This window comes from Nothobranchius furzeri, chromosome 14, assembly GCF_043380555.1.
Source record: "Nothobranchius furzeri strain GRZ-AD chromosome 14, NfurGRZ-RIMD1, whole genome shotgun sequence".
NCBI classification, from domain to species: domain Eukaryota; kingdom Metazoa; phylum Chordata; class Actinopteri; order Cyprinodontiformes; family Nothobranchiidae; genus Nothobranchius; species Nothobranchius furzeri.
The window spans coordinates 63,337,864-63,363,718 of record NC_091754.1 but is presented as its reverse complement, the minus strand read 5'-3'; the positions used below and the strand labels follow the sequence as shown (position 1 = coordinate 63,363,718).

The 25,855-nt window shown below is 42.9% G+C and overlaps 3 protein-coding genes across 5 annotated transcripts in view; 2 read left to right on the top strand and 1 right to left on the bottom strand.

The window, feature by feature from the left end:
* LOC129165065 (gastrula zinc finger protein XlCGF57.1) overlaps positions 1-24,929 on the top strand; it is a 57,016-nt gene extending 32,087 nt beyond the window's left edge. The window contains exons 3-4 of the mRNA XM_070544317.1: positions 1,782-21,291; positions 21,998-24,929. Coding sequence (XP_070400418.1) covers positions 1,782-3,205 — 1,424 coding nt within the window. The 3' untranslated portion in view covers positions 3,206-21,291; positions 21,998-24,929. The remainder of the gene's footprint in view (positions 1-1,781; positions 21,292-21,997) is intronic.
* Positions 11,836-25,855, top strand: part of LOC139062689 (zinc finger protein 98-like) — a 42,111-nt gene continuing 28,091 nt past the window's right edge. Inside the window, exon 1 of the mRNA XM_070544312.1 lies at positions 11,836-11,974. The gene's annotated coding sequence lies outside the window, so the exon portion shown is untranslated. The remainder of the gene's footprint in view (positions 11,975-25,855) is intronic.
* Positions 22,435-23,406, bottom strand: LOC139062690 (spectrin alpha chain, non-erythrocytic 1-like). Of its 3 annotated transcripts, XM_070544333.1 has the most exons (4): positions 23,320-23,406; positions 23,105-23,209; positions 23,000-23,032; positions 22,435-22,923 (listed from the first exon to the last, which is right to left on the bottom strand). In XM_070544333.1, the coding sequence occupies exons 1-4, from the start codon at positions 23,383-23,385 to the stop codon at positions 22,891-22,893; spliced, it is 237 nt and encodes a 78-aa protein (XP_070400434.1). In that variant the 5' UTR covers positions 23,386-23,406; the 3' UTR covers positions 22,435-22,890. The 3 variants fall into 3 exon arrangements, with proteins under 3 accessions (XP_070400434.1, XP_070400432.1, XP_070400433.1); XM_070544331.1 differs by having other exon boundaries at positions 22,435-23,032; XM_070544332.1 differs by having other exon boundaries at positions 23,000-23,209; positions 23,320-23,403.

Below are 25,855 nucleotides of genomic sequence, written 5' to 3'. Positions count from 1 at the left end.
CATTTATAGTTCCTCCCATGTTCCCCTGCTGTCCTCTGCTCCCACTCCCAGCTCCTCCTCATAACTAGTCCTCTGTCATCTCTCACTCCTCAGTGCATACGGTTCAGTTTCAGTCATACTCTGCTGGTTTCAGCGTCCTAGCTACCTGATTTTATTTCTGTCACCTGATTTTTGGCATTAAAATACTTTTGAGTTTTACACTTTTGTGTTTTGATCCTTTCCAAAGCCGACGGTATTAGGAAAATAAAAATAAGATATGTTAAATGACTAGTATGTGGCAATGTATAAGCCTTATGTAAAATATAAGGCTGAAAAATACAATAGACTTATTCTGTTGTAGAGAGGAATGTTTATTTTCTCGTATTACCGCCCCCCCTCCTCTCCCAGCTAGGGAGAGGAGGGGGGAGTCCAGCGTTTCATTGCTTTGTTGCCAACCCCCCCTCGCCCGTCCTCAGCTGCGACAACGGTCGTGTGCCGCCGAAGCGCCGCGAAACGGGGACCGCCTTCATTCGTCGCCCTTGTTATCCTATTCTCCAGCCCGCGCCATGCAGCGATAGTTTCGGTGTCTGCACTATTTTTTTCACGAGCCGCGGGTGAACCGCGTGAGTTTGAAAAGACTGCTGAAGAAGAGCGGAGGAAATTGTCTGAGAATATTCCAGAATGTCTACCAGAAAAAGGCCAATGTTACTTACTTACTGCCCTGCATGACTAAAGGGGAAGCAGCGTGAGCTCTGCATAGAGCGTAATGCTGCGGCAGTTTTTATTTTTCAGGTTAACTTTTCAATACGAGCCCACGAGGCACACAATAAACTTAGGAAGCATGTTGAGGGGAAACATACTTTTGTCATTGCTTATTTTACCGTTCAACTTACCACTGACACAACAAATATGCTTAAAACTGAAGACTTACCTTCTACTTCCTCATCACCATCTCGTCTCTGCTTGACTCTGCTGCTCCGTGGAGCCCACAACATGAGTTCATAAAGCTGGCGCCATCTGCTGGATAGGTAGCGCTATATCGGCCATATCAGCCGTCTTTTTGGCCGATAGCCGATAGAGTTAATGACCCCTATATCGGCCGATAATATCGGCCGGCCGATATATCGGTCGGGCCCTAGTCTAAACCGTGGGGGGGGGGGGGGACACTTCATAATGAGGACAAACAGCCATTTTTACCGCAATTTTGCTCAAAAACATCAGTTCAGTCCCTGTGATCCACTCGCTGTTTACCTCCTCTCTCCCTCTCCTCCTTTGGGTTGGAACCCGCACCTTCGCGCACCGATGTGATGTCATCAGAATTCTACTCGGTTCAGTAGCCGGACTCGTTTCCATGTTTGAAATGGGTTTCCCTACCGCTCCGCACTGAGCTGAAGGTCACTAACAGACCAGCATGGGCTCTCATAACACCTGAGCAGCACCACAGACTGATAGACTCCATGCCACGCTACATTGCTGCTGTCATCCAGGCCAAAAAGGCCCAACTAAATATTGTAGAACCTAGAAGGCATTTTATAAATACAGGCCTTTTACCAGAGTTTGAGGTTGTCAAGACAAGGCCACCAAAACAGAAAAATTAGATCAATTCTAGTAATTCTACTTTTTTTAATATTTATACATTCACCTCAGATAAAAAAAAGTAACTCAATGCAAAAGTTAATTCATGTTCTCCGAGTTAGTTCTGATCTCACCAACTTAAACCAGTAATTGAACTGTTTGTTGATATATGTGTGAAAATAAAGTTACAGTGGTTAATTCACATACTGTGTTCCTGTTTCCCATAGATGTTCTCCAGATGGTTAAAGAAGAAGCTTCTGAAGATCAGAGTGCTGGTGTGGACCAGCAGCACCCAGAACAGTTCCACATAAAGGAGGAACAGGAGGAACTCTGGACCAGTCTGGAAGGAGAGCAGCTCCTTTTGAAGAAGGAGACTAATTCTGCCAGGTTTCCATTCATATCAGGTTCTATAAAAAGTGAGGATGATGAAGACAAACCTCTGGTCTTACATCTTCTTTATCAGCAGCAAATAGAGGACAGAGATGTTCCAACCAACAGCTCAGCTGACCAGACAACAGCAGAAACTGGTAGAGAAGCAGAATCTAGCAGGAACCCAGTTCTGAACCCCGATGAACAGATATCTGATTCTTCAGAGACTGAAGTTAGTGGAGATGATGTGAATCTAAATGTTGAGCTATTAGACTCTAGTTCTGAAACTGGAGATGGAGACACTGACTGCAATGAGAGCAGGTCTTCTGAGTCAGATATTAAGACTGTCAACAAATCCTTTTGCTGCCTCGAGTGTGGTAAAGAGTTTCTCCACAAGTGGTCTCTCCAGAGACATGAAAGAGTGACGAGCCATTCAGCAATAAGATCTTCAGGATGTGTGGTTAATAAGAAAAATGTTAGAGTAAAGCAACATGTAGACTTTTGCAGGAAAGTCCAGAATGAACCAAAAACATTTAGTTGTGACATTTGTCACAATCATAATAAAAGTTTAAACAGACACATGAGAGTCCACACAAGAGAGAAACCCTTTGCCTGTGAGCTCTGTGAACAAAGATTTAGACGTAAATTCACATTAAACCGTCACATGAGAGTCCACACAGGACAGAAACTGTTTGAGTGTGAGCTCTGTGAACAAAGATTTAGTCGTAAATTCACATTAAACCGTCACATGAGAGTCCACACAGGACAGAAATTGTTTGCGTGTGAGCTCTGTGAACAAAGATTTAGTCAAAAATCAACATTGAACACTCACATGAGAGTCCACACAGGACAAAAACCCTTTGTGTGTGAGCTCTGTGGACAAAGATTTAGTTTTAAGCAAACATTAGACACTCACATGAGAATCCACACAGGACAAAAACCCTATGCGTGTGAGCTCTGTGAACAAAGATTTAGTCAAAAATCAACATTAAACAGTCACATGAGAATCCACACAGGACAGAAACCATTTGCGTGTGAAATCTGTGGAAAAAGCTTTACTCTAAAGACAAATTTGAACTCTCACATGAGAGTCCACACAGGACAGAAACCGTTTGTGTGTGAACGCTGTGGAAAAAGCTTTAATCGAAGGACAAATTTGAACACTCACATGAGAGTCCACACAGGACAGAAACTCTTTGCCTGTGAGTTATGTGGACAAAGATTTAGCCATAAGAAAAATTTAAACAGTCACATGAGAGTCCACAAAGGACATTACAAATAAATTTAAAGTGCACTTTTACTGATAAACAGTGTAAGTACGTGACTAAAAATGCTGTAGACAGGTGAGGTCATTATTTTAGCATTTTTGTGCATCTTATGTAACCCTCCCACTGTCCCTTGAGGTCCTTGTGGCAGGGGTGAGGAGTGAGCACCACCTCACCCCTGCCACGTGGACCTTAAGGGGTAAAACATCAACCCTGCTCAATGGTCACCTTTCCTCACGGGGTCACCCATTAGGACAGTGGGAGGGTTAGAATGTAAACATTCAGCTTGAAACTGCTCATTCTCCTCTGACCTCTAGCATCAACAAGGCATATTCGCCCACAGGACTGCCACATACTGGATGTTTATCCCTTTTCACACCATTCTTTGTAAACCCTAGAAATGGTTGTGTGTCCAGACACACTGGAAAAGTAAAGGAATCCTATACCTGGAACACATAAATAAAGGATTGGGCTTCATCCCATTTAATAGAATAGTCTCCCAATGTGGAATAGATAAGAATAGCTTTTTAGAATATCACCAAATCAAATCAATAGTTAAACAAAAGTTTAAGTGTAATAAAGTAGAATTACAAACACCACCAAGGGTACTAGACTTCTGTAATCTCAAACACCCCAAACTACAGTCCAAAATTTATAAGACACTGTCCAAAATAGATGATAGAATAGCAATCCCTATTGAAAAATGGGAGGTGGGTCTATCAGTCAGCTTTGACCAGAACTTCTGGTCCCAAACTTGTTTAAAAACTTTTAAAATGATCAGACACCCCAATTTACAATTAATTCAATTCAAAATTCTGCAGAGTACACTATACAGGTCATCGGATGTTCAGGATGGGGTTTGTGTCGTCTGACACCTGTACACACTGCACACACAACATTCCTGACAATTACATCCACGCACTGTGGTCCTGTCCACCTGTCCAGGAATTTCGAGGTAGAGTATGTGAAGACCTGTCAAAGTGTCTGAAATGTCATATCCCAACTTCCCCCTCTCTTTGTTTACTGGGAAACCTGGACGATGTCCCGATTGAAACATCTTTGGTTCACGTGGTTCTGACTGCCATATCCATCGCTAAGTCAAATCAAATCAAATCAACTTTATTTATACAGCACTTTTCATACAAAAAATGCAACTCAAAGTGCTTTACAGATTAAAATGGCCCCATAGATCCCACATTCCCATCCCAGCCCCCCTCCCCAAGTATAAAACAATTAAAAATTACAGTTCCCCTCCCACACCCAACTTCCAAAGTGGACATACAATCACCCGCACACACACACACACACACACACACACACACACTCGTGAACACCAGAGGAAACAATAGGCTGAGTTCAGATGGGTCAGGTAATGAACGACACATCATCAGCGGAGCCATCTGCCTTGGCAGCAACAGATCCACGGCAGCAGCCAAGACACCGGCCCATGACGCCCAGTGGCGTAGGGCAGAAACCCCCACCAGTGCCCGGGCACTACCTGGGGAGCGCCCCGGCCGCCGCCGCCCCTGACCACCGGCCCCAAGGCAGAGGGCTCCGCAGAGGAAACACTGGAGGATTTAAGATATATAACATATAAAATAATAAAAGCTAATAATGATAAAAAGTAACTGATAAAAAGTGATTATAAAGATAGTAAAAGAAAACATAATCATATAAAAACACTAAGATGTATATAAAATGATAAAAATAATAAAAGAGATAAATATGTATTTATAGATAAATAGTAATCAGTTAAAAGCTAAGCTAAAAAGATGGGTCTTGAGCCTATTCTTAAAAGCCTGGATGTTCCCTTCGGACCTGAGGTCCTCCGGCAGCCCGTTCCAAAGGCGAGGGCCGTAATACTTGAAGGACGCCTCGCCGTGGGTGTGAGTCTTAACTTTAGGGATAACTAGGAGACGGCTGCCAGAGGAGCGCAGAGACCGCGAGGGTTTATACAGTAAAAGCAGTTCTGAAAGATAAGAAGGCCCAAGACCATTAAGACACTTAAAAACCATTAAAAGAACCTTAAAATCAATCCTGAAACATACGGGGAGCCAGTGCAGTGATTTTAAAACCGGAGTGATGTGCTCCCGCTTCCTGGTCTTCATCAGGACACGTGCTGCTGAGTTTTGTAAAAGTTGTAAACCTGAGATGCTCTTTTTGGGAAGACCAGAAAGCAGGGCATTGCAGTAATCAATTCTACTGGTTACAAAAGCATGCACTAGCGTCTCCGTATTGGCCCAAGAGAGAATGGGTCGGACTCTGGCGATATTCTTAAGATGGTAAAAACCTATTTTTGTGATGTTTTTAATGTGGGGGATAAAAGTCAGCTCAGAATCGAAAATAACGCCCAGATTCTTCACTTGCAGTGATGGATAAAAAGACACTGATTGTAGTTTAGGTAAAAGTTTCTCTCTCTGGGTCTCAGGACCGATGACTAAAACTTCAGTTTTGCCCTGGTTGAGCTGGAGAAAGTTTTCAGTCATCCATGATTTAATATCTAAAATGCAATTAAAAAGTGTTTCCATTGGCTGAGAGTCATCAGGAGACACGGAGATGTACAACTGTGTATCATCAGCGTAACTGTGGAAATTCACCCCATGTCTCCTGATGACGCTGCCCAGAGGGAGCATTTAGAGGTTAAAAAGTACTGGGCCTAGAATTGATCCCTGAGGCACCCCGCATGTGATGCTGTGGACCCCAGAGGAACAGGTATCCAGACTCACCATAAAAGTCCTGTCTGTGAGGTAGGAAGTAAACCAACTGTGAACAACACCAGAGAGGCCGATCTGTTTTAAACGGGTTAAAAGAATAGTGTGGTCTACTGTATCAAAGGCAGCGCTTAGATCCAGCAGAACCAACATTGTTGCCCTCCGAGCATCATAATTTGTTCTAAAATCATTTAAAATCTTCAGAAGGGCCGTCTCAGTGCTGTGGTTCACCCTAAAACCAGACTGAAATTTCTCTAGGACATGTTGGTGGTTGATAAAATCATTAAGTTGTATTAAAACAAGCTTCTCTAAAATTTTGCTTAAAAATGGTAAGTTGGATACCGGTCGGAAATTGTTAAAGTCATTAAAATCTAAATTGCTCTTCTTCAACAGGGGTCTGACCACCGCCCGTTTAAAAGCAGCAGGAAAGACCCCCGTCTGAAGGGAACAGTTCATCAAAGTTAAAGAAAACTATCCTCACGAACTGGAAAAATAGAGATACTCTTTGCATTAACCAGTATAGAAATATTTTGTTAGATCACATTACACTTGATATAGCCTCTGCTTCCACCTCAAATCAATCTCTCTGGGCTCTTTTGATCACATAGCAGTGATGGGGGGTCATTGATATTGTCCTGCGGGATAATGTGGGTGATAGGGTGGGGGGTTTGAGTTTGGAGTGGGTCTGGGGCTGGGGGGCTGCTGCCCTGCTCTGGAGGTGCTTGGGTTGCCTCAGGGGGTGGACTACTAGCGGTTGTGAGTGGGGCCCCTTGTGGCATCTTGGGGGTGGCCGTGGGTTGCTGCCTGGTGGCTGCATTGCTCCTGAGTGAGTCTGGGTGGGGGCGACCCCGTGTAGGGATCTGGGCGGGGCCGTGGGGATTGGGTCCTGAGTGTGGGGCATTTTGGGAACAGAGGTGCCTATTCAGGCGTGGGAATGAACTGCACAACCAACTGGCCAGCCGGGCCGATGGGTCAGAAAAGTTACCGGCCCCGCTGAGAATCTACCGGCCCAGCAGGTCATCTGCTAAAACGAGTAAAAATCACAACTAAAAAAAATAAATAAATAAATAAAAAATGGAAAGGTGAGTTTTTTCAAACAGACATTTTAAGAAAAAAAAATAATAAAAGAAAATAATGAAAGAAGCAAGAGATGGCAGCTAAAAATACAAAAAAAAAAATTTAAGATTTAAAAAAATGCTGATGACTTACGATGCAAATCACAAATGGCTGCTTCCTACAGGGCTTTGCTCTTTCTTTTTATTATGTAGAAGTGCAACATTTTCTGTTCAATTTGAGACTTGCTATAAAAGCAGGAGTTACAAGAGTTGGCAGGAGTATTGGAGCAGGTGTAGCGCCCAGCAATGGTCAGTTTAGGTACAGCCTGACCTTTTACCATCTATTCAACATCTGGTCAGAAAGGAGACACAACATTGCAGGACTTTGTTTTATGAGGCTATGGCTATTGTTAATAGTCGTCCCTTAACTATTTACAACATTAACGAACCTAACGTACCTGAACCACTCACTCCTTATCGTCTTATCCTTATGAAGTCTAAAATCGCTTTACCACCACCTGGAACTTTTGTCAAAGAAGACGTGTATGCACTTCAAAGGTGGCGTGGAGTACAGTTTCTTGTAGAACAATTCTGGAGCAGATGGAAAAGAGAATATCTCAGTAACCTCTCTCTCAGACAAAAATGGCACAAACTGCGCCGCAATGTAAAGGTGGATGACATAGTCCTTGTTAAAGATGATGTACTTCCAAGATGTCAGTGGCAACTGGGTCGTGTGATTGGCACTGCAGAGGGAAAAGACGGAATAGTCCGAAGAGTTAAGGTTCAGATGGGAATCAGAGGTCTGAATGATAGACAGAACCGTGTGTCCGTTCTTGAACGTCCTGTTCAAAAACTGGTTGTGTTAGTTGAGAGTTAAGTTTTTGCTCTTTGTTTTTAATTAGGAAGTAAAATACAGTACTGTTAACTGCCATTTGTCTACTTTAAAATCACGTGAAGTATTTTTTGCATAAATCATGATTTGGTGGGAGTGTAAATAGCTGCGAGCAGGTGGATTGTCAACGTCACTCATTCAATTGCATATAAGTGGGCGTTAACCCGGATGTGGACGTGGCGTTGGCATTCCACCTGGCTTGGCGTGTTGCAGCAGACCAAACTTCCACGTAAGTACGGGTATTTTGACTAAAATTGATTAAATAAGAACGTGTCGCCCTAACAAATGCTTGTACATTAAGTCTATGGTCTTGCTGTGCCAAGCCTCTACGTGACATTACTTTGATTGCACCCCATGGCAAGAGGAGCAAGGTATTTGTTCTTTGTTTCTGTTTGTTGCTCCTGATTGTCAGCGATTGTCTTTAATTTGTTTGTAAATGATGTATTTTCAGTTTTCACGGTGTTTGCACAGTGACCGGCACCAGGTGCTCGGTGCGATTCTGGGAATGAGGTGTGTGCATCTACAGCCTGACGCAAATAAAAAGTTACACCCGTCGAAGCTCTCCTCCTTATTTCTCTTGGATGCCAAGCCAAGTGGTGCTCGCTGCAGAACCACAAAGGCGGAGTTGCACCAGAAGGTGGAGGTGCACCAGAGTCAGCCCCGCCCATTCCATCAGTCAGCCCCGCCCATTCCATCAGAGTCAGCCCCGCCCATTCCATCAGAGTCAGTCCAATTCCTTCCAGTTGTCGGACTTGATAGCATTCTGGAACCAAAGAGGGTGTTGTAGCTAATATCATCTAAAATGCAAGATTGAGGACGGAGGTGAGAAGTTAATTGAACAGTTTTATTAAAGGTTCCATATAATTAAAAATCTAACTTTTGGAACTTTTTACCATGTTATATTGGAATTTCCTCATAAGAAACACGTCAAAGCCATTTTTGGCCTCATTCATGCATTTTCCTCCCATCTCAGCTTCAATTTCGTCCTCTCCCCCGAAGCGGGTCTGGTCTTTGTTCTCAAATCTGGATATTCTGTGAATTTTCTGACAAATTATTTCTGAAATGACTTCTACTGAGACACCGGCGGAGAAACCATGCACCCCATCTACAAAGACACACTGGATGGGACAATTACATGTAACACCACCAGCTTTTTATTAGGTATAGTGGTGAAGTGGTTATGGAGTCTGTTTGGCATGCAGTTTTGCGCAGGTTCGCCTCCCATTAGCGGAAGTATCCGGTAGTTTAAAACCCTTTTTCTTCTTTTCTAGCTACACTTGCCAGTACTATGTTTACAACAATGTATTGGTATACCGTTTACAATATAATGACTGTGTGTTTTTTTTATTAATTTGTTTATTTAGCCATTGTGAGTCCATTTGTGAGCAGCGTTTCAACTAAAATGCTGTTTAGGAACGACCAAATTTAAAGAACTTTTAGAGACACAAATATTTTGCTGAAAATAAACATTACAACTAAAATATAAGCAAATTAAATGTTTCAATTGGCTACATAGATTGCTGCCGACCCCACCGAGAGTCGAACCAGCATCAGCAGAGGGGAAAGCAAAACTTAAATCAGACGATCGTACCATTGGACTACCAGAAACCATTCAATAGCCTTTAATGCCTTTAATGGTGTTGTGCGCAGGTTCTGTTGGAGCGGCTGTGGGCAGATATGCAGTTTTGTCAACTGATTACTCTCCTACGGTTGCAATCACAGATGATCTCTGCTCCCAATTTTTAAGTTTTTTCCTAGACAATGTCTCCAATATTAGGAGTCTAATCATTTCCCCCGGAGATGTTCTGCTGCCCGTATCTGTTTGTACCGGATGCTTTGACCATTTTGAGCCGATCACACTGCCTGCCTTGGAGAGATTAATATTTTCCATGAAGCCATCAGGATGTCCTGATGACATTGTACCAGCCAGACTCTTCCGGGAGGTTCTTACAGTGGTAGCCCCTTATGTGCTTTTTATATCCCTCGGCTTCGCTAGGAGCACGATGTGGTTAAGGGAGTAAAGAAGATGTTGTACTGGAATGAAACAAACACTTAGGTAACAAAACGGAGACTTTAACGTCTGTAATGCGAGGAGAGCTAGAGAGGAGAGCAAACACCTCCGTGTCAACACCCATCTGAAAATCTCTCCCAGAATGACAGGAAGCGTTCCCTTTTAACAGGGAGGCATAATTGAACTAACAGCCTGCAGCTGTGCAGGCAGAGGACAGAGGGCCTCTTGTGGCCAAAAGGTGACGGTGTCCGTCACAGTGCTCAACATTATTAACTCCAGCCTTGTTTCGGGAATTACACCCTCTTTTTTTAAACATGCCATGCTTCAACCACTACTGAAAAAATCTGGCCTAGACCCAACTGTCCTCGGGAACTTTTGCCCCATTTCACAGCTCCCCTTCTTGTCAAAAGTGTTGGAAAAGGCTGTTTATAATTAAATGTTGCCCCATCTGAACAATTTTGGGGTCTCTTGGAATTAAAATGGATGTGGCTCTAAAAATGGACCCTCAAATAAATCACATGGTTAAATCATGATTTTATCAGCTGAGACGTCTTGCCAAACTAAAACCCATTCTGAATCGGCGCCACCTCGAGACAACCATTCACGCTTTCATTACCACAAGGTTGGATTACTCCAATGCAATTCTGTTTGGCATTTCAAAACCGCATTATCTCACCTTCAGCTGATACAAAATGCGACAGCAAGGTTTCTGACTAATACTCGCCGTCGGCAGCACATCACTCCAATTTTAGCAAGACTTCACTGGCTTCCTGTGCACTACCGTATACGTTTTAAAATGTTATTGTTTGTTTTTAAGGCGCTGAATGGCTTAGCACCACCTTACATATCCGAGTTACTCCTTATGTGCCGGGCAGGACTCTCCGTTCAGGTGACCTACACCTACTACAGATTCCCCGTCTACGCTGCAAAACCCGTGGTGAACAAGCTTTTTCTGTCTGCGCTCCGAAACTCTGGAATGATCTCCCGCTGAATATCAGACTCTCCTTCTCCATTGGGGTTTTTAAGTCTCACTTAAAGACTTAATTTTATTCACTTGTTTTTACTGCCTAGCTATTTTATCTAGGTTTATTTACACTGTTCTTTTACCGATTTTATTGACTTCTCTTGTTTGGTTCTTTGTGCTATGCTCTAGCTGTTTTATTCTTTTATATTATTCGTTTAACCTTATATGTTTTTACCCCCGTACAGCACTTTAGTCAGATCACATGCTGTTTTTAAATGTGCTTTATCAAAAACATGGAATGGAATGGAAATGGAATATTCGCTACAAGAAACTTTTTCATTTTGGGATATATTCAGGCTTTGTCATGTAGCAAGTTATAATTTTCTTGTTTAATTGGAGCAAAGAGCATAGCATTAACAATTGTAAACTAGTAACAGCTGTAATTCATGTGGGTCAGGTTAGTTTGCGATAAAGTTGAAAAACAATAACAGAAGAAGTCAGTGGGCTAGGCTGAGTTTGCGTGAATGGGCGGGACTGACTCTGGTGCAGCTCCGCCTTTGTAGTTCTGCAGCGAGCACCCTCTCATGCCAAGGGGCAGCAACAATAATAATAGTTATTATATGAGCTAGGGAGGATAGACTTTATTCAGAGAGGATACATAAGAGTCCTGCGTCTCCTGCAGCCTTGATGCTGTTCTGGCACACCACAGGATAAATTAGGAGTATTGGCTCAAGTTCATAGACTTCATATCAACATCAGTGTCAGATTGACCTGCATGAAGAAGTCTGGCCTGGTTATGTCACTAGTATGTGTGCTTTATTAGTCACACACTGAACACACACGTTCTTGCTGTTCATCCAGAGTCGTGTCCACTAGGTGGCAGCAGTGCACCTTTACGTTGGTTGTACAGAAGAAGAAGAAACCCGGAAGCTGCTAGCAGCGCTAGCTTGTTGTTGTTCTGGTGTGTGAGGTGAATGAATATTTGAGTCTCTGGGAGAGTTGATCGGCTAAAGCGACTAACTGCTGCTGCTGCAGAAATCTTCTCACCAGGCTGTGGAAACTTTCTTCTTCTCCTCAACAACTTGGTGGACTTCTTTCCAGAACCAGAGAAGATATTCTGCGGTCTTCGTGACAATCGGAGCTCCAGAAGCAGGTAATGGGTCAGAAAAGCTTTTCTCTAGACTTCCTGCCCTCTGGCTCTGCTGCTGTTCCTTTGGCCTCTCTGACAAACGCGCTCGTTTAGCTGCTTTCATCAGATTGAAGAGGTTCCCTCTATCAGACTCGCTCATCTGAGCTGGTCATGATGCAGGATCGCTGCTCGCTCTCTGATCCATCCTGCTCACACTCCGACGGAAAAGCCCCGAATCTGAATGTGACTCTGGAGGAAAAAGCGGTTAGCTCTACTCCGTTACTGGGACCAGGGGCGTAGCACCAAATTCTGGGCCCTAGGTACAAGTCTTCTAGGTGGGCCCCCATGCTCAATTACTTAATATCTCTCTTACACATTTTTTGTCATGCTATAAGACAAGATAATAAATATGATCTTAGTTTAACATCTATATTGAGCAAATACAAATGCCAGCATAATAAAAGTGAAATGCCCAGACTTCTCATATAATTATTTTTATTTGCCAACAATGTGTTCAAACAAAAATCCTGGAATTTATTTTCCAGTAAATGCCCACTGACGGGTCTTCATGTTAGAAAAATCACTTCAATTTAATTAAAGTTTATTTATATAGCGCTAAATCACGACAAGAGTCGTCTCAAGGCACTTCACATAAGAAACATTCCAATTCACAGTTCATTAAGCCAATCAGAAATAATGTTTCCTATATAAGGAACCCAGCAAATTGCATCAAGTCACTGACGAGTGTCAGTGACTATACAGCAATCCTCATACTAAGCAAGCATGCAGCGACAGTGGAGAGGAAAACTCCCTTTTAACAGGAAGAAACCTCCAGAGAATCCTGGCTCAGTATAAGCAGTCATCCTCCACGACTCACTGGCGATCGAGAAGACAGAACACACACACACACACACACACACACACACACACACACACACACACACACACACACACACACACACACACACACAATAATGTGTCTATAGTTCTATTGTGATGTCTTAGTAAATATTCTGTTTGGTGAGATCAACTTTATTGTATTTATCCTAGTGGATCTCTAATTAAATGGGTAAACTAGCAGTAACACGTCCAACGTCAAGGAAAGCATAAAGTTATTATCAGGAGAAGGAGAATGTTTAAGTGGTTAGCAGCAGTGTGCTAGACGATGGCCCCCTCCATGAGGCCACCACAGCTCAGCAGAACATCGTTGTAGCTTCTTCTGGGGAGAAAAACACTTAGAGAGAAAATAAAGTTAACAGCTGAAATTGCAGAAAGTAATACATTTAAGGAGCAGATAGTAAAAGAAAGCAGTAGAGTGTGGAAAGTGGTCAGTGTATCCTCCAGCAGTCTTAGCCTATAGCAGCATAACTACAGAGATAACTCTGGATAATCTTTCCTATTAAGATGGAGGCATGTTGGAGGCAGGGCAAGGGAGAGCCGTCTTTACCGACTGTACACTCCACCTCCCTCTACTCCCCCACTTGTCCAGATTTAGGCTAACATCAGATTTTAACTATAGGCCCTATCAAATAAAAATGTTTTAAGCCTATTCTTAAAAGTAGACAAAGTGTCTGCCTCACGGACTAAAGCTGGGAGCTGGTTCCACAAGAGAGAAGCCTGATAACTAAAAGATCTGCCTCCCATCCTAATTTTAGATATTCTGGGAACCACCAGTAGACCTGCAGTCTGAGAGCGAAGTGCTTGGTTAGGAACGTATGGAACAATCAGATCACTGATGTATGATGGAGCTTGATTATTAAGAGCTTTGTATGTGAGAAGGAGTATCTTAAAATCTATTCTGAATTTAACAGGTAGCCAATGTAGGGAAGCCAAGACAGGAGAGATATGATCGCTTTTTTAAATTCTCATCAGAACTCTAGCTGCAGCATTTTGGACAAGCTGAAGACTTTTAACTACATTCTGTGGACTTCCTGAGAGTAATGAATTACAGTAATCCAGTCTTGATGTAATAAATGCATGAACTAGTTTTTCAGCATCACTCCTGGAAAGGATGCTTCTAATCTTAGCAATATTCCGAAGGTGGAAAAAGGAAATCCTACAAACTTGTGAAACCTGGGATTTGAATGACATGTCCTGGTCAAAGATAACACCAAGGTTCCTTACTTTGTTCTCGGAGATTAATGTAATGCCAATCAAGTCAGGTGATTGGCTATGCAATTTCCTTTTCTGGATTTCTGGTCCAAAGATGAGAACTTCCGTCTTGTCTTGATTTAAAAGCAAAAAGTTTAGAGTCATCCAACTTTTAATGTCCTCAAGACAAGCCTGTAATCTACCCAACCGATTAGGTTCATCAGGGTTAATGGATAAATATAGCTGAGTATCGTCAACATAACAGTGGAAGTTTATCCCATGCTGTCTAATGATTTTACCAATTGGGAGCATATATATAGTAAAAAGAATTGGTGCAAGCACTGAACCCTGTGGTACTCCGCAAGTAACCCTGGAGTATGAAGATTTGTCATGTACATTTACAAAATGAAATCTGTCAGACAGGTAGGACAAGGTCCAATGTATGATGGCAGGAGTGGGTGGAGCTATGTATTCTTTGAGTAAAACCATTTGAGTCTAAGATATTACTAAAGGCTACATTGAGGCTATCATTTTCAATGTCCACATGAACATTAAAATTAGAGCTGAAACAACTAATCGATTTAATCGATTATAATCGATTATTAAAATAGTTAACAACTTTTTTAGTCATCGATTAGTTGTTTAATAATCATATTTTACCGCATAAAGTCTATTTTTTACCACAATCTGACATCGGTTACAATCTGTTAAATTTGCCGCCAGTGTGTGGCAGTAATGAGCCACTGATCTACCAGTGGAGCCGTAGAAGAAGAAATGAACCAATAAGTGCCCTCGGTTTTCATGACATATCACGTTACTGACGCTCATCTTGCTGTGAGAGATGGCGGATCAACAAGAAATACGGAAGAAAAATAGAAGCGACAAAACAAGAGAAACCCCAGACAAAAACCTCACGAGTATGGGAGCACTTCACTAGATGCCTTGAAAAGACCGGTGACCTGCAAAATATGCAAAAACCATGGCACGACGTCCCTAAGTGAACATTTGAGACGAAAACATGTGGGGGCTGATGCAGCAGAGGAATGTCCGGTAAGTAACAGAAAATAAACAAGCTAACGCAGATCAAATTTGGGACTTAGTGTTAGCTGAGTTCGTTACAGTGGATGTTAAACTTTTTTTTTTTTGCCGCGTCAGTCTACGGTGTTCTACTTCTGATTGACTAGATGCAATCGTGAATCTCCTACGTGTTGTGTATCATGCGCTTGCCAAATTTAGCACGTCTGTTTATAAGAATGTTCTCGTTAAGAGAAAAACGGCACAAACCCATAACTGTGTTCCTCATTCAAAAAAGGACAACTCCGCGGAGAAAAATATACAGACGAGCTGTGTCCAGGTGAATATAACGCGGCATAGTTGTACGCTTTCAATTTTTAAATACAGGAGAAATTCAGAAAGTCCTTTTTTTAACTATTAAAAGGCTGTTTTACCGTCTAATGCTGTAAAACGCCTCACAACACATTTTTGTCAAAATAAATGATCACTGTATATTGTTAATTAATTCAAATAATGTTATATTGATTTAGTGTTGTAGTGTGTGTGCTGCTTTATTTTATATGTGTACTTAATTCAGTTTATTTGTGTTTCTTATGCAGAAAAAAACAAGCAACGATGGACAACTACATGGGGAACAAGACACTCACCCCCAGCAATGCATACCACTTACAAACTCTATTCTAGATTCTACATTATTTTTTTATGGAATTTACCTCTTATATTTTGATGCCAAAAAATTATTCTGGACTGATATTTTGCACTGTTTAGCTCATTTTACACCACTGACTGTGTTCATGTGCAATAAAATAGATTGCAGTCAACTGCACAATTCTCTTATGTTTTTCTTTTTCTTAACTGAAATGTATTCATCACTTGTATAGGTTAAATAGCTAAACAATAACAAACCGATTAATCGATTAATCGAAAAAATAATCGACAGATTAATCGATTATGAAAATAATCGTTAGTTGCAGCCCTAATTAAAATCCCCCACTACAATCACCTTATCAGTATTTAGCACCAAATCTGATAAAAAATCAGAGATCTGATCCAAAAACTCAGAGTAAGGGCCTGGTGGACAATATAAAACTACAAACAAGAGTGGTTTCACAGTTTTGCAATCTGGATTAGGAAAACTAAGAATAAGATGTTCGAATGAACTGTAGCTATTAATTGGTAAGGGACTGATTAATAAGTCCGAATGAAAATGGTTGCTGCTCCTCCTCCTCGCCCTGTACTTCGAGCAATATGATGATTTAAATAATTTGAAGGAGTCAACTCGTTTAAGCTAACATAGTCCTCTTGCTGCAGCCAGGATTCTGTGAGAGAGAGCAAAGAGATCTGATTATCACAAATCAAGTCATAAACTAACAAAGTCTTAGAAAAAATGGATCTAATGTTCAACAACCCACATTTAATTTTGCTAGTTTTCTGCTCAGTTGAATTTGTTCTAATATTTATGAGATTTCCATGATTTGCTTTATTAAGCCTGATATTTAATCTGTGTGGTTTTGGCCGTGGGCAGGACACTGTCTCTATGGGGTAGTGGGTGGGTAACAGTACAGAAGCTGCAGAGGGGTGGGTTAAACTACGACTCTGCTTCCTGGTCTGGACCCTGGGTAGTCATAAAGGACTAATAAAACTGGCCATGTTCCTAGAAAGAAGAGCTGCTCCATCCAAAGAGGGATGGATGCCGTCTCTCCGCATCAGACCAGGTTTTCCCCAAAAAGTTTTCCAATTATCAATGTAGCCCACGTTGTTTTCAGGACACCACCTAGACAACCAGCGGTTGAAGGACAGCATGCGGCTAAACATGTCGTCACTGGTCCAATCGGGTAGGGGGCCAGAGAAAATTACGGAGTCCGACATTGTTTTGGCAAACTTGCACACCGAAGCAACATTAATTTTAGTGACCTCCGATTGGCGTAACCGGGTGTCGTTACCGCCAGCGTGAATAACAATCTTACTGTATTTACGCTTCTCCTTAGCCAGCAGTTTCAGATAAGATTTAATGTCGCCCGCTCTGGCCCCAGGTAAACATTTAACTATGGTTGCTGGAGTCTCTAATGCCACGTTTCTGACTATGGAGCTGCCAATGATCAGAGTCGGCTTGTCAGTGGGTGCGTCACTGAGCGGGGAAAATCTATTAGAAACGTGGACGGGTTGGTGGTGGCCCACGGGCTGGGTTCTATGCTTCCTGCGTACCGTTACCCAGCCGGCCTGAGGTCCCGGCTGCTCGGGTTCTACTGGAGGGTTGCTACGGGGTTGTTCTGAGCTAGTAAAGCCCCGCGCTAGCTAAGTAGCTACGGCTGTTTACGGGTTTTTCAACAGCGTTGAGCCGGGACTCCAATTCCGACACCCTCGCCTCCAAAGCTACAAAAATGCTACATTTATTACACGTACCATTATCACTAAAGGAGGTGGAGGAGTAACTAAACATCTGACACAGAGAGCAAGAGATAGGAGACGGAGAAGCAGAGACAGAAGTAGCCATAGCCGTGCTGAGGCTAAGCTAACGACGAGCAAACTGTTCAACACCAAATAAACTGCATGCAAACTCAAATGGTTCCCTAAAAGCTAGGTGGAACAACAGAAAATGTGTGTTTTAGCTTGCTTATGTGCTACAATAACTCAGAGATATCCTGTTACAGAGAAATTAAATGGGTTTTAGCGAGCCCCAAACACCAAGCAGCTACACGGAGTGCAACACTGAAAACAGGAAACAGGAAACGCCTTACCAACAGGTGCAGCCAATCAGCCAATCCAGAGTTTCAGAACTTATGAGATCTTTAAAGTCCAATCCTTTGGCTAATTGGCTTTCAATAGAAAGAAGAGCTAGGCTGTTCAGTCTATCCTGGGATATTGTTGATCTCAAATAATTTTTCACCAGTTTCAGTTTGCTAAAAGCCCGTTCGTCCCCAGCAACAGTCACAGGTAGTGTGCAAAATATCCTCAGTCCAATACAAACTTCTCCAAAAATGCTCTGTAATTGCATCCTGTATGGCATTAAGCAGCTCAAGAGGAGACCGAATGTGTGGAAATGTGGCACCATATATTGTTCTCAGGTGTAGCATCTCATTCTCAAATTCAGCTGTGAGATCCTTGTAATATTTTCTCATCAGTGCCTGGCATGATATCTTCATCTGCTCTTCAGTCATGTCTGTCATGGTTCATGATGTTAAGCTTTGCTGATATGTATTGATATATTAAATACATATGACATGAAATAAACCAGGTTCTCTCTGTGAATGTAATGTACTCTAAATTTTATAATCCCTGCATTATCAGCCAAATTATAAGATTGTCCGTTTTCAAGATCAAATATAAAGAATTTTAAAATAGGCTTAAAATATCTAACCAAGTAAATAACAATCGTCTAACACCAGTGTCATCATGCTATACGAAAAAAAGTGGCAGCTTCTCATTCCTGAGATTACCACGAATCCATCGATACCAAGTTTGTCCTGGTCCATGACTGGGAAGGAGCTGAAATATCCACACAGAGTGAACCTGTTTTTACTGCGGGGTCCGCAAATTATTGGCGGCAGCCGCCCGCGATAATAATTCTGATTAATATATTTATATTAATTAGTGTTTTCACTGATAACACTAATTAATTTACCGTAAATCCTCCAATACAGGCCGGTATTCAATTAAAGGCCGGGTCTCCAATTTTGGCCGGTGTTGGAGTCAGCAGAGGTAAATAATGGCCGGCCTCTTATTGTGGCCGGGTGGAATGTCGTAACAAGCAAGTATGAGCGTCCCAACGGCAGGGTTATAGTCCCCAAATCAACGCGCTGTGCCAGACCGTAGGTACTGACACGCGATCGTTCATGTCGGTTCATTTCCTTTAATGTTTTCTGTCTTTTATTTGCGCCTGATGTGTATCGCTGCTGTGGAGCGGGGCGCATCAACTTGTCCTCCGACGCACTGATCACTGATGCGGCCGGCAAGCAGGGAGCGCTCCGCTGTTTTCGCGGTCGGTAGATCTGCCTCCTGAGCACGGCCACAGTAACAATCAGGTGTCGCCACCTCAAAAACTAATTTAACACGCGATCGTTCATGTCCGTTCATTTCCTTTAATGTTTTCTGTCTTTTATTTGCGCCTGATGCGTTTCGCTGCATGCTTTGGAGCGGGGCGCTGCACGCATCACCTTGTCCTCCGACGCAATGATCACTGATACGGCCGCCAAACAGCGAGCGCTCCGCTGTTTTTGCGGTTGGTAGATCTTTTAGAACTGCAGTTCAAAGGTGAATATATATGAACCCAGGTAGCAGTTTTTCTTTAGGATTGAGAGGAGATGCAGGAAGATAATAAACAGACAGGACAGAAAAATAGTCAAATAAAAACAAGTTAGTTTTTGTACCTGGTGTTGCAACAAACAGACACCATTGAAGGTCATCAGAAGTGAGGAACAGAAAATGAAATAATTATTTTAATGTTTAGAGCGGCAGGAACTCCGAGAGGCTGCAGGCGCATCAGTGAGTTTGCGGCCGCTGCGCAGGGGGATGGGGGAGAGGGCTGAAGCAGGGGGAGGGGGGAGATGGCTGAAGCAGAAACTACCGTTGTTAAAAGAAATGTGTTTAACTTTGAAAATGTGGGCACAAATTTAATTGTCAAAAACTCCAGCAAACCATTAGTTCATTTTGCTCAAATAGAAATAGAGGCCTGCCTCTAATACTGGCCCTCCTTCCAATAAAGGCCTGGAGCTTAATGAGCTTGAGTCAAATACAGGCCCGGGCCTGTATTAGAGGATTTACGGTATATTTGATCTTGATGGTGAAACTAAAGGCGTTTAACACTGAACAACTAACATGAATGCGGCTTCTGAGAGCTAGCTAATATCAGCTAAAACTGTGTTCTGCTGCTGCTGCTGCTGCTCACCTTCCTTCTTGAAAAACCTAGTCAATACTTGCTTCTGTTCAATTAACTTTTTCTCCTTCTTTTCTTTTCTTTTCTTTTCTGGAAGCCAGATTTCCCTTCCTTGGGAAAAGACATGACTGACTCTCCTGCCTCCAGCTCTGGCTGTCGGCATCTGCGATGTCTCACAGCTGTTCATGGGTCGTGCAGCCCCTGGCCGCTGGTGTGGTCTAAACCACTTTGCACATTTTTAAGGGGTGATAGATGCCTCAGAGATTATTCAGTTATTATTTTAAGAAGAAATTCTGTTTCTTAACCTCTTTATCCAGGTAAAGGGAAGTTTATTAAGACATTAAGTAAGTTGGGGGGAAAAACAACAACAATAAAACATTTTTATTCAAAGCTGTCTCAGGGCCCCTCCCTGCAGTGGGCCCTGGGTAAACGGTACCCTTCCCCCCCCCAGTCCGACGCCCCTGACTGGGACCAAAATTAGGCCCTGGCATTTTTATGAACCGTCGGCCCTCGGCAGGGGAGTTTGCTGCTTGCGACCCGTCTATCCCGTCATACAGTTAAATCATGTTTTTACCAACTAAGACGCATCTCGAAACTAAAGCACATCCTGAGTGTCCGTCTTCTGAAATCCGTGGTCCACACTTTCATCACTTCAAGGCTGGATTACTCTAACTCCTGCTTATACGGCATCAGTAAAGCAGCTCTTTCTAGACTTCAGCTGGTCCAGAATTCAGCAGCTAGGTTGCTGACTGGAGCTGACAGAAGACAACACATTTCACCAATTCTGAAATCTCTCCACTGGTTCCCTGTGCAGTTCAGGATAAATTTCAAAATTATGCTTCTGACTTACAAATCCTTGAACCATCAAGCTCCTCCATATCTGTGTGAACTTGTCCATTACTACAACCCGCCGCGTGCTCTCAGGTCTGAAGATGAGCTCCTCCTAGCTGTTCCGAATCATAGACTGTACATATACTGGACAAACGGATTCCATTGGCTTCAATAACACGTTTGTTGTCTATAATGGGAGGTGGCCACCACCGCCATTTTGACCGTGTCACAGGTTCCGTCCAGCCCAGACAATTCCATAAAAGGGAAGAGAGGAGGCGCTGAGGGTGTGGCTGTAAGGCTGGGCTCGAGTGACGACACCCAGGCGAACTAGCTACTAGCTAACCTGAAGCTAACCCTGGCTAACCCAAAGCTAAAGCGGAGGTGGGAGCCGAGCTAACGGATGTAGCCACCTAGCTTCAACCCAACCGGAGCTAACTGGAACACCCATCGACCTGAACCTCACACGGTGTTTAGGTGGAGGTTTTCTGCGCCTGTTCGTGAGAAGTACCTGTATTAAAAAAGTTTTAAATCGGTAAGTTTATAATTTATTTCCGTAATGAATACATTTTGCTTTGAGCAAGTTTTCAGTACAGTTTTTTTCGGCGCTATCACTCCTGAGTCGCACCAGCCATTAAATGTATCATGAAGAAGAGAAAATATATTTTAAGTCGTATTTTGGGGGGACATTTTATTATCTTTCTTACAAAATCTGAGACCAAGCGTTTCACATTGCAACACAAGCACCGGTAACCATAACAGAATGAACAGCCAGCAGAGGAGAGGATGGCGGTGTTTCAAACCCTCCCGGCCGGCGTGTAGAGCTCATTCCTGGGCTGGAGCCGGCCCTCAGCACCCCGCCACAGGCTCTAACAGATGCTGGCGGTGTTTCATATATTTCCAAAACGTAATACTTGTTTGTATCTTGTACAGCCAGCTAGCCTTTATTCTGGACTCAGTACAATTTACCAAAAGTAAAGAGACATTCTACAGATGAAGTAAGCACAAGATAACTTACTGGAAGACACGGAATTATCATCAGAACCAGAACAAGAGCCTGATAACAGTCATGTGAAAATAACAGTTAAAAAGTATGTATGTATAATAGAAATAAAAATATATTAGAATTAGTGTAACTCACTGTGATCCAAACAAATCAGCCATAGCTGATTAGTAAATATGACATGAGGTTTGGGAGTTTTTAAGTTTCATTCTTTTATTACATTTTTTTTCCTCCATAGCCATTTGGATCATTGGGGACAGCTGAGTGAGGCGTGGTGCCCAGAGAGCTGCAGAGACAACCTTGGCCTCCCTGACGTCTGTGTCTCCTGGTTCGGTTGGGGCGGACCATCGACATACATACATGTGCCGATACTGTGCCCTGTTTTATAAAATGTAGTGTTAAAAATAAATGTTTTTGCTCAATTACTGGAATTTCTTTGGTTAAGACAAAAGTGAGGAATAATCATTTACAAGTTATTTGTACAACAGGCCCATTTTAAATCCCAACAGTTTCTTAGCAGCCAATAGAAATGTGTTCTTTACTTGGTTTGAAAATCTTACTAAAATAAACTTGAGTGCCGTATTGCAAAACCCAATCATACTTGTTATGTAAACATTAGCTTTGAAGATATTTTTTACAGATATATATTTGTGTGCAACAAAAACCAAACTTAAATAATTTGTCATTCTTTATTGAAAAACAACAAAATACAGGTATACAGAAGTGTGGGAAAATGATAATGTGAAAGTATTGCACTATAAATGAAGTGAGATGAGATGAAGGTGAGATGAAGGTGGACGCCAGCGGGCTGGACGCCGGACGAGGAAACCTGGAGACGGATCGCTCAGACAGGAAGGGAAGAGCTTCCTCTTACCTTGATGGAATTAAAGATAGCCGTCGTCTGAACGCCCAACCGTACGGTCTGAGGTCAAAGGTCACAGGAAACACACCAGTCAGCAGTCATACAGATGCATAAAGATAACTGTAGCCATGGCAACCAGCTGACATGTCCCCACTTTCACCAGCACCTGGTGCCTGCCGGGTCACCTGAATTCCTGTGTGATGTCAGCACGGTCGGCCGTGACTGCTGCCATCAGAGGTGACCTCTGATCAGCTGAATGAACTCACCTTCTAGGGTGACGCCGTGTTAGAGTCGGCTTCATCCTGTAAACAAACAAACAAATGAGTGGTAACATAAACACCACGTCTGGTTCTGGTGGAGGCGGAGGACAACATGCACCTTTCCAGGAGCAGAACCCAGATGTTCTTGTTGCTACAAACAGAGACGAGCAGAGTTAAACCAGGAAGTGAGAGGGACCAGCTGCTGCAGACAGGTGACGCTCACCTGAGCCTGAACCATAGGAGCCTCCTCAGCCATCAGACCTTCTGACTCCAGTTCAGATGCCACCTTGTTGATGTCCCTCAGGCGGGACTCGTTGGCCTTCAGGTCCTGCAGGACAAAAGCACCTGCTGATTACCTTGTTGCTGTCGGGTTAACAGGTCTGGTGTTAGAACGTGGTGGATAAGAATGTTCTGACGGGCCGAGGGTTCTGAACTCACCCTGCAGGACTGGGCCTGCTCCTTCAGGGCCTGGATGCTGCTGCCGTAAGCCGACAGGTCCGACATCAGGGCCTCGTGCTTCTTCAGGAGAGCCTGTGGAGCAGAACATCAGAACCTTCAGCTCGTCTGACACAAGTGGAGCTTTCTCGCAGCGATGGTCCAATCGGATCCGCCACTGTAAAACAAACCCTGCTCAGTTCACCGCAGACGCAGCTCTGCGGGTGTTTAGTGGAAAAGCGTGAGCCTTCTGCCGGCTGCCACGTGTCATGGCTGCTCTGCAGCGGGAACACACATCACAGCTTGTAAACCGTTTGAAATAAGAGCGCCGGGAACACGTTTGTCATCACTTCCTGTGCGAGGCCAGCACTTCTACCCCTAACCCATGAGACGCTCAAACGAGCAACGACGTCTGGTAGACAACCGAAGGAAATGACAAATACAGAAACACTAATTATGAAGGACTGGAAAGAGAGCAAAGAAAAGCGATTGGAGTTTCTCAGGAAGGGACTTCCATACCTCGGCCGAGTCCTCGTCTTTCCCTTAGTCTGGACTTCCAACGATGGGCTCCTTCTCCCTCATCCAGGACTCGGCCTCATTAGCATCCGCAAAGTACTGCTGGGCCTGCAGAGAGTCCTCCAGGTCCTGCCTCCTCTGGGACGCCTTGGCCTTCAGCGTGTCCCAACGTCCATGAAGCTCCCACAGTTTAGTCTTCACTTCCTCACCAGCGAAGTGACCTGGACCCAAAAAAAGTGAGCCAGAACCTGCAGACACCTCAGAAACATGTCAGGACCAGACCTGCTCTACCTTCTTCCACCATGGTCTCTCCTTTCTGGGTGACAGCCTTGATGCGAGGTTCATGACCTGTGATCTAAGCCTGCAGAGCCTGGTGCTTCTTCAGCAGGTTCTGGACACCAATCAGGTCCTTCCCTGAGGACACATGTTAGAGTTCAGCATTATGCAGTAGACAGACCAGTTTAACCCAGGGGTTTCTTTCTTCTACAATCTGCTCTTTAACTGTATTATTTCCTGCTATTTCAGCTGTTAACTTTATTTTTTCTCTAAGTGTTTTTCTCCCCAGAAGAAGCTACAACGATGTTCTGCTGAGCTGTGGTGGCCTCATGGAGGGGGCCATCGGCTTGAACACTGCTGCTAACCACTTAATCATTCTCCCTCTCCTGATAGTAACATTTTACTTTCTTTGATGTTGGATGTGCTAATACTAGTTTACCCGTTTAATTATAGATTCACTAGGATAAATACAATAAAGTTTATCTCTTGCCAAATAGAATATTTACTGTGGCGAGCCCGTGAAGAGGTGTAGGAGAATGCGACAAATTTGTCTGTTAAAAAGTCTGTTATGTACAAAAAACACAATATCATCACACTATTTTGGACCGATACATGACGGTCAGGTCCGGCTTGGGGAGAAAATATGACACGTCTTTCAGGATGGACTTCATCTTTGGTAGCTGGCGAAGCCGGGAAAAGCAGGATCTAACCACCTGGCTAATGTGGGAGTCCATCCGCATCTCTGGGTCCAAAACCACCCCCCGGTTAGTGATGGTTGGCTTCACTAAGCTGCAAAAACAGGGTTGCAGGACAGGACTAACTGCAGTGGGAAAGGGAGGAACAAATATTCCAGTTATAAATATTAAATATTTGAACAAATAAATATTTGTTAAAAGGAAGAAACTGATGATGACTTTAAGATTAGAGGAATGTTCTAGAACGGGTCTGGAACCAACGATGGCCCTTTGGATCAAATTTGGATTAAAAAAATAGCTCATGATTTTATTTATGGATGGAATAAAAATACAGGTTGTAAGCATCTTCTCAGTATCTTCATGTTGCACGACTTTCCACAGCAGAAGGACACAAAAACTGCCAGAATTATGATTAGAAAGATTTACATTTTAATCTCAGAATCCCAACTTTTCCCAGAATCTTCACATTATTCTATGAATTCAGAGAAAATATACATTTTTCAGAGGTCTCGCTCCCCTGTTGTGGATATTTCTCAAAATTCAACCATTTTTTCTTTTCAAAAGCTTTAGTAAGAGTTTGGACTCTAAACAAGTTTTACTTTGCAGACTGCTTGTCTACACCTTCATCAGATCTGCTCATAATAAAACATTTGGGTTATATTTAATGTCTAGAGAAGATGTTCTTCCTGGGCATTAAGTTATCAAAAACAGATAAAAGTATTTTTTACCATAATTTTAACTGCTATCAGCTGATAAAAATAATAAAAAACAGCCTGATCATTAAAGGGGTGTAAGTGAAACCGCGCGGATCACACAAACCATCATGCTGTCTATATGACTTTGAAAATATATAGTTTAATTACAGTTTGATTTATTTGACATCTGTATAATGTTTATTATTTAGTTTTTTCCCCCTAAATGCCTAACGTTTTAGTTTTACATGAATATTAGTCATTCATCACAATACATAAAGTTACACATTTTAAATTTTAATAGGGGAAGACTGCAGGAGGGAGCGGTAAAATACAGAAATCCCCAGCAAAAACAAGAAA

Excerpts from the sequence above, each read along its gene's own strand:
- LOC139062690 (XM_070544331.1), bottom strand. The coding sequence starts at position 23,385 with ATGTCGGACCTGTCGGCTTACGGCAGCAGCATCCAGGCCCTGAAGGAG. Across the intron at positions 23,210-23,319 it reads AGCAGGCCCAGTCCTGCAGG|GACCTGAAGGCCAACGAGTC; the intron begins GTGAGTTCAGAA and ends TTTGTCCTGCAG. Across the intron at positions 23,033-23,104 it reads CTCCTATGGTTCAGGCTCAG|CAACAAGAACATCTGGGTTC; the intron begins GTGAGCGTCACC and ends CTCTGTTTGTAG.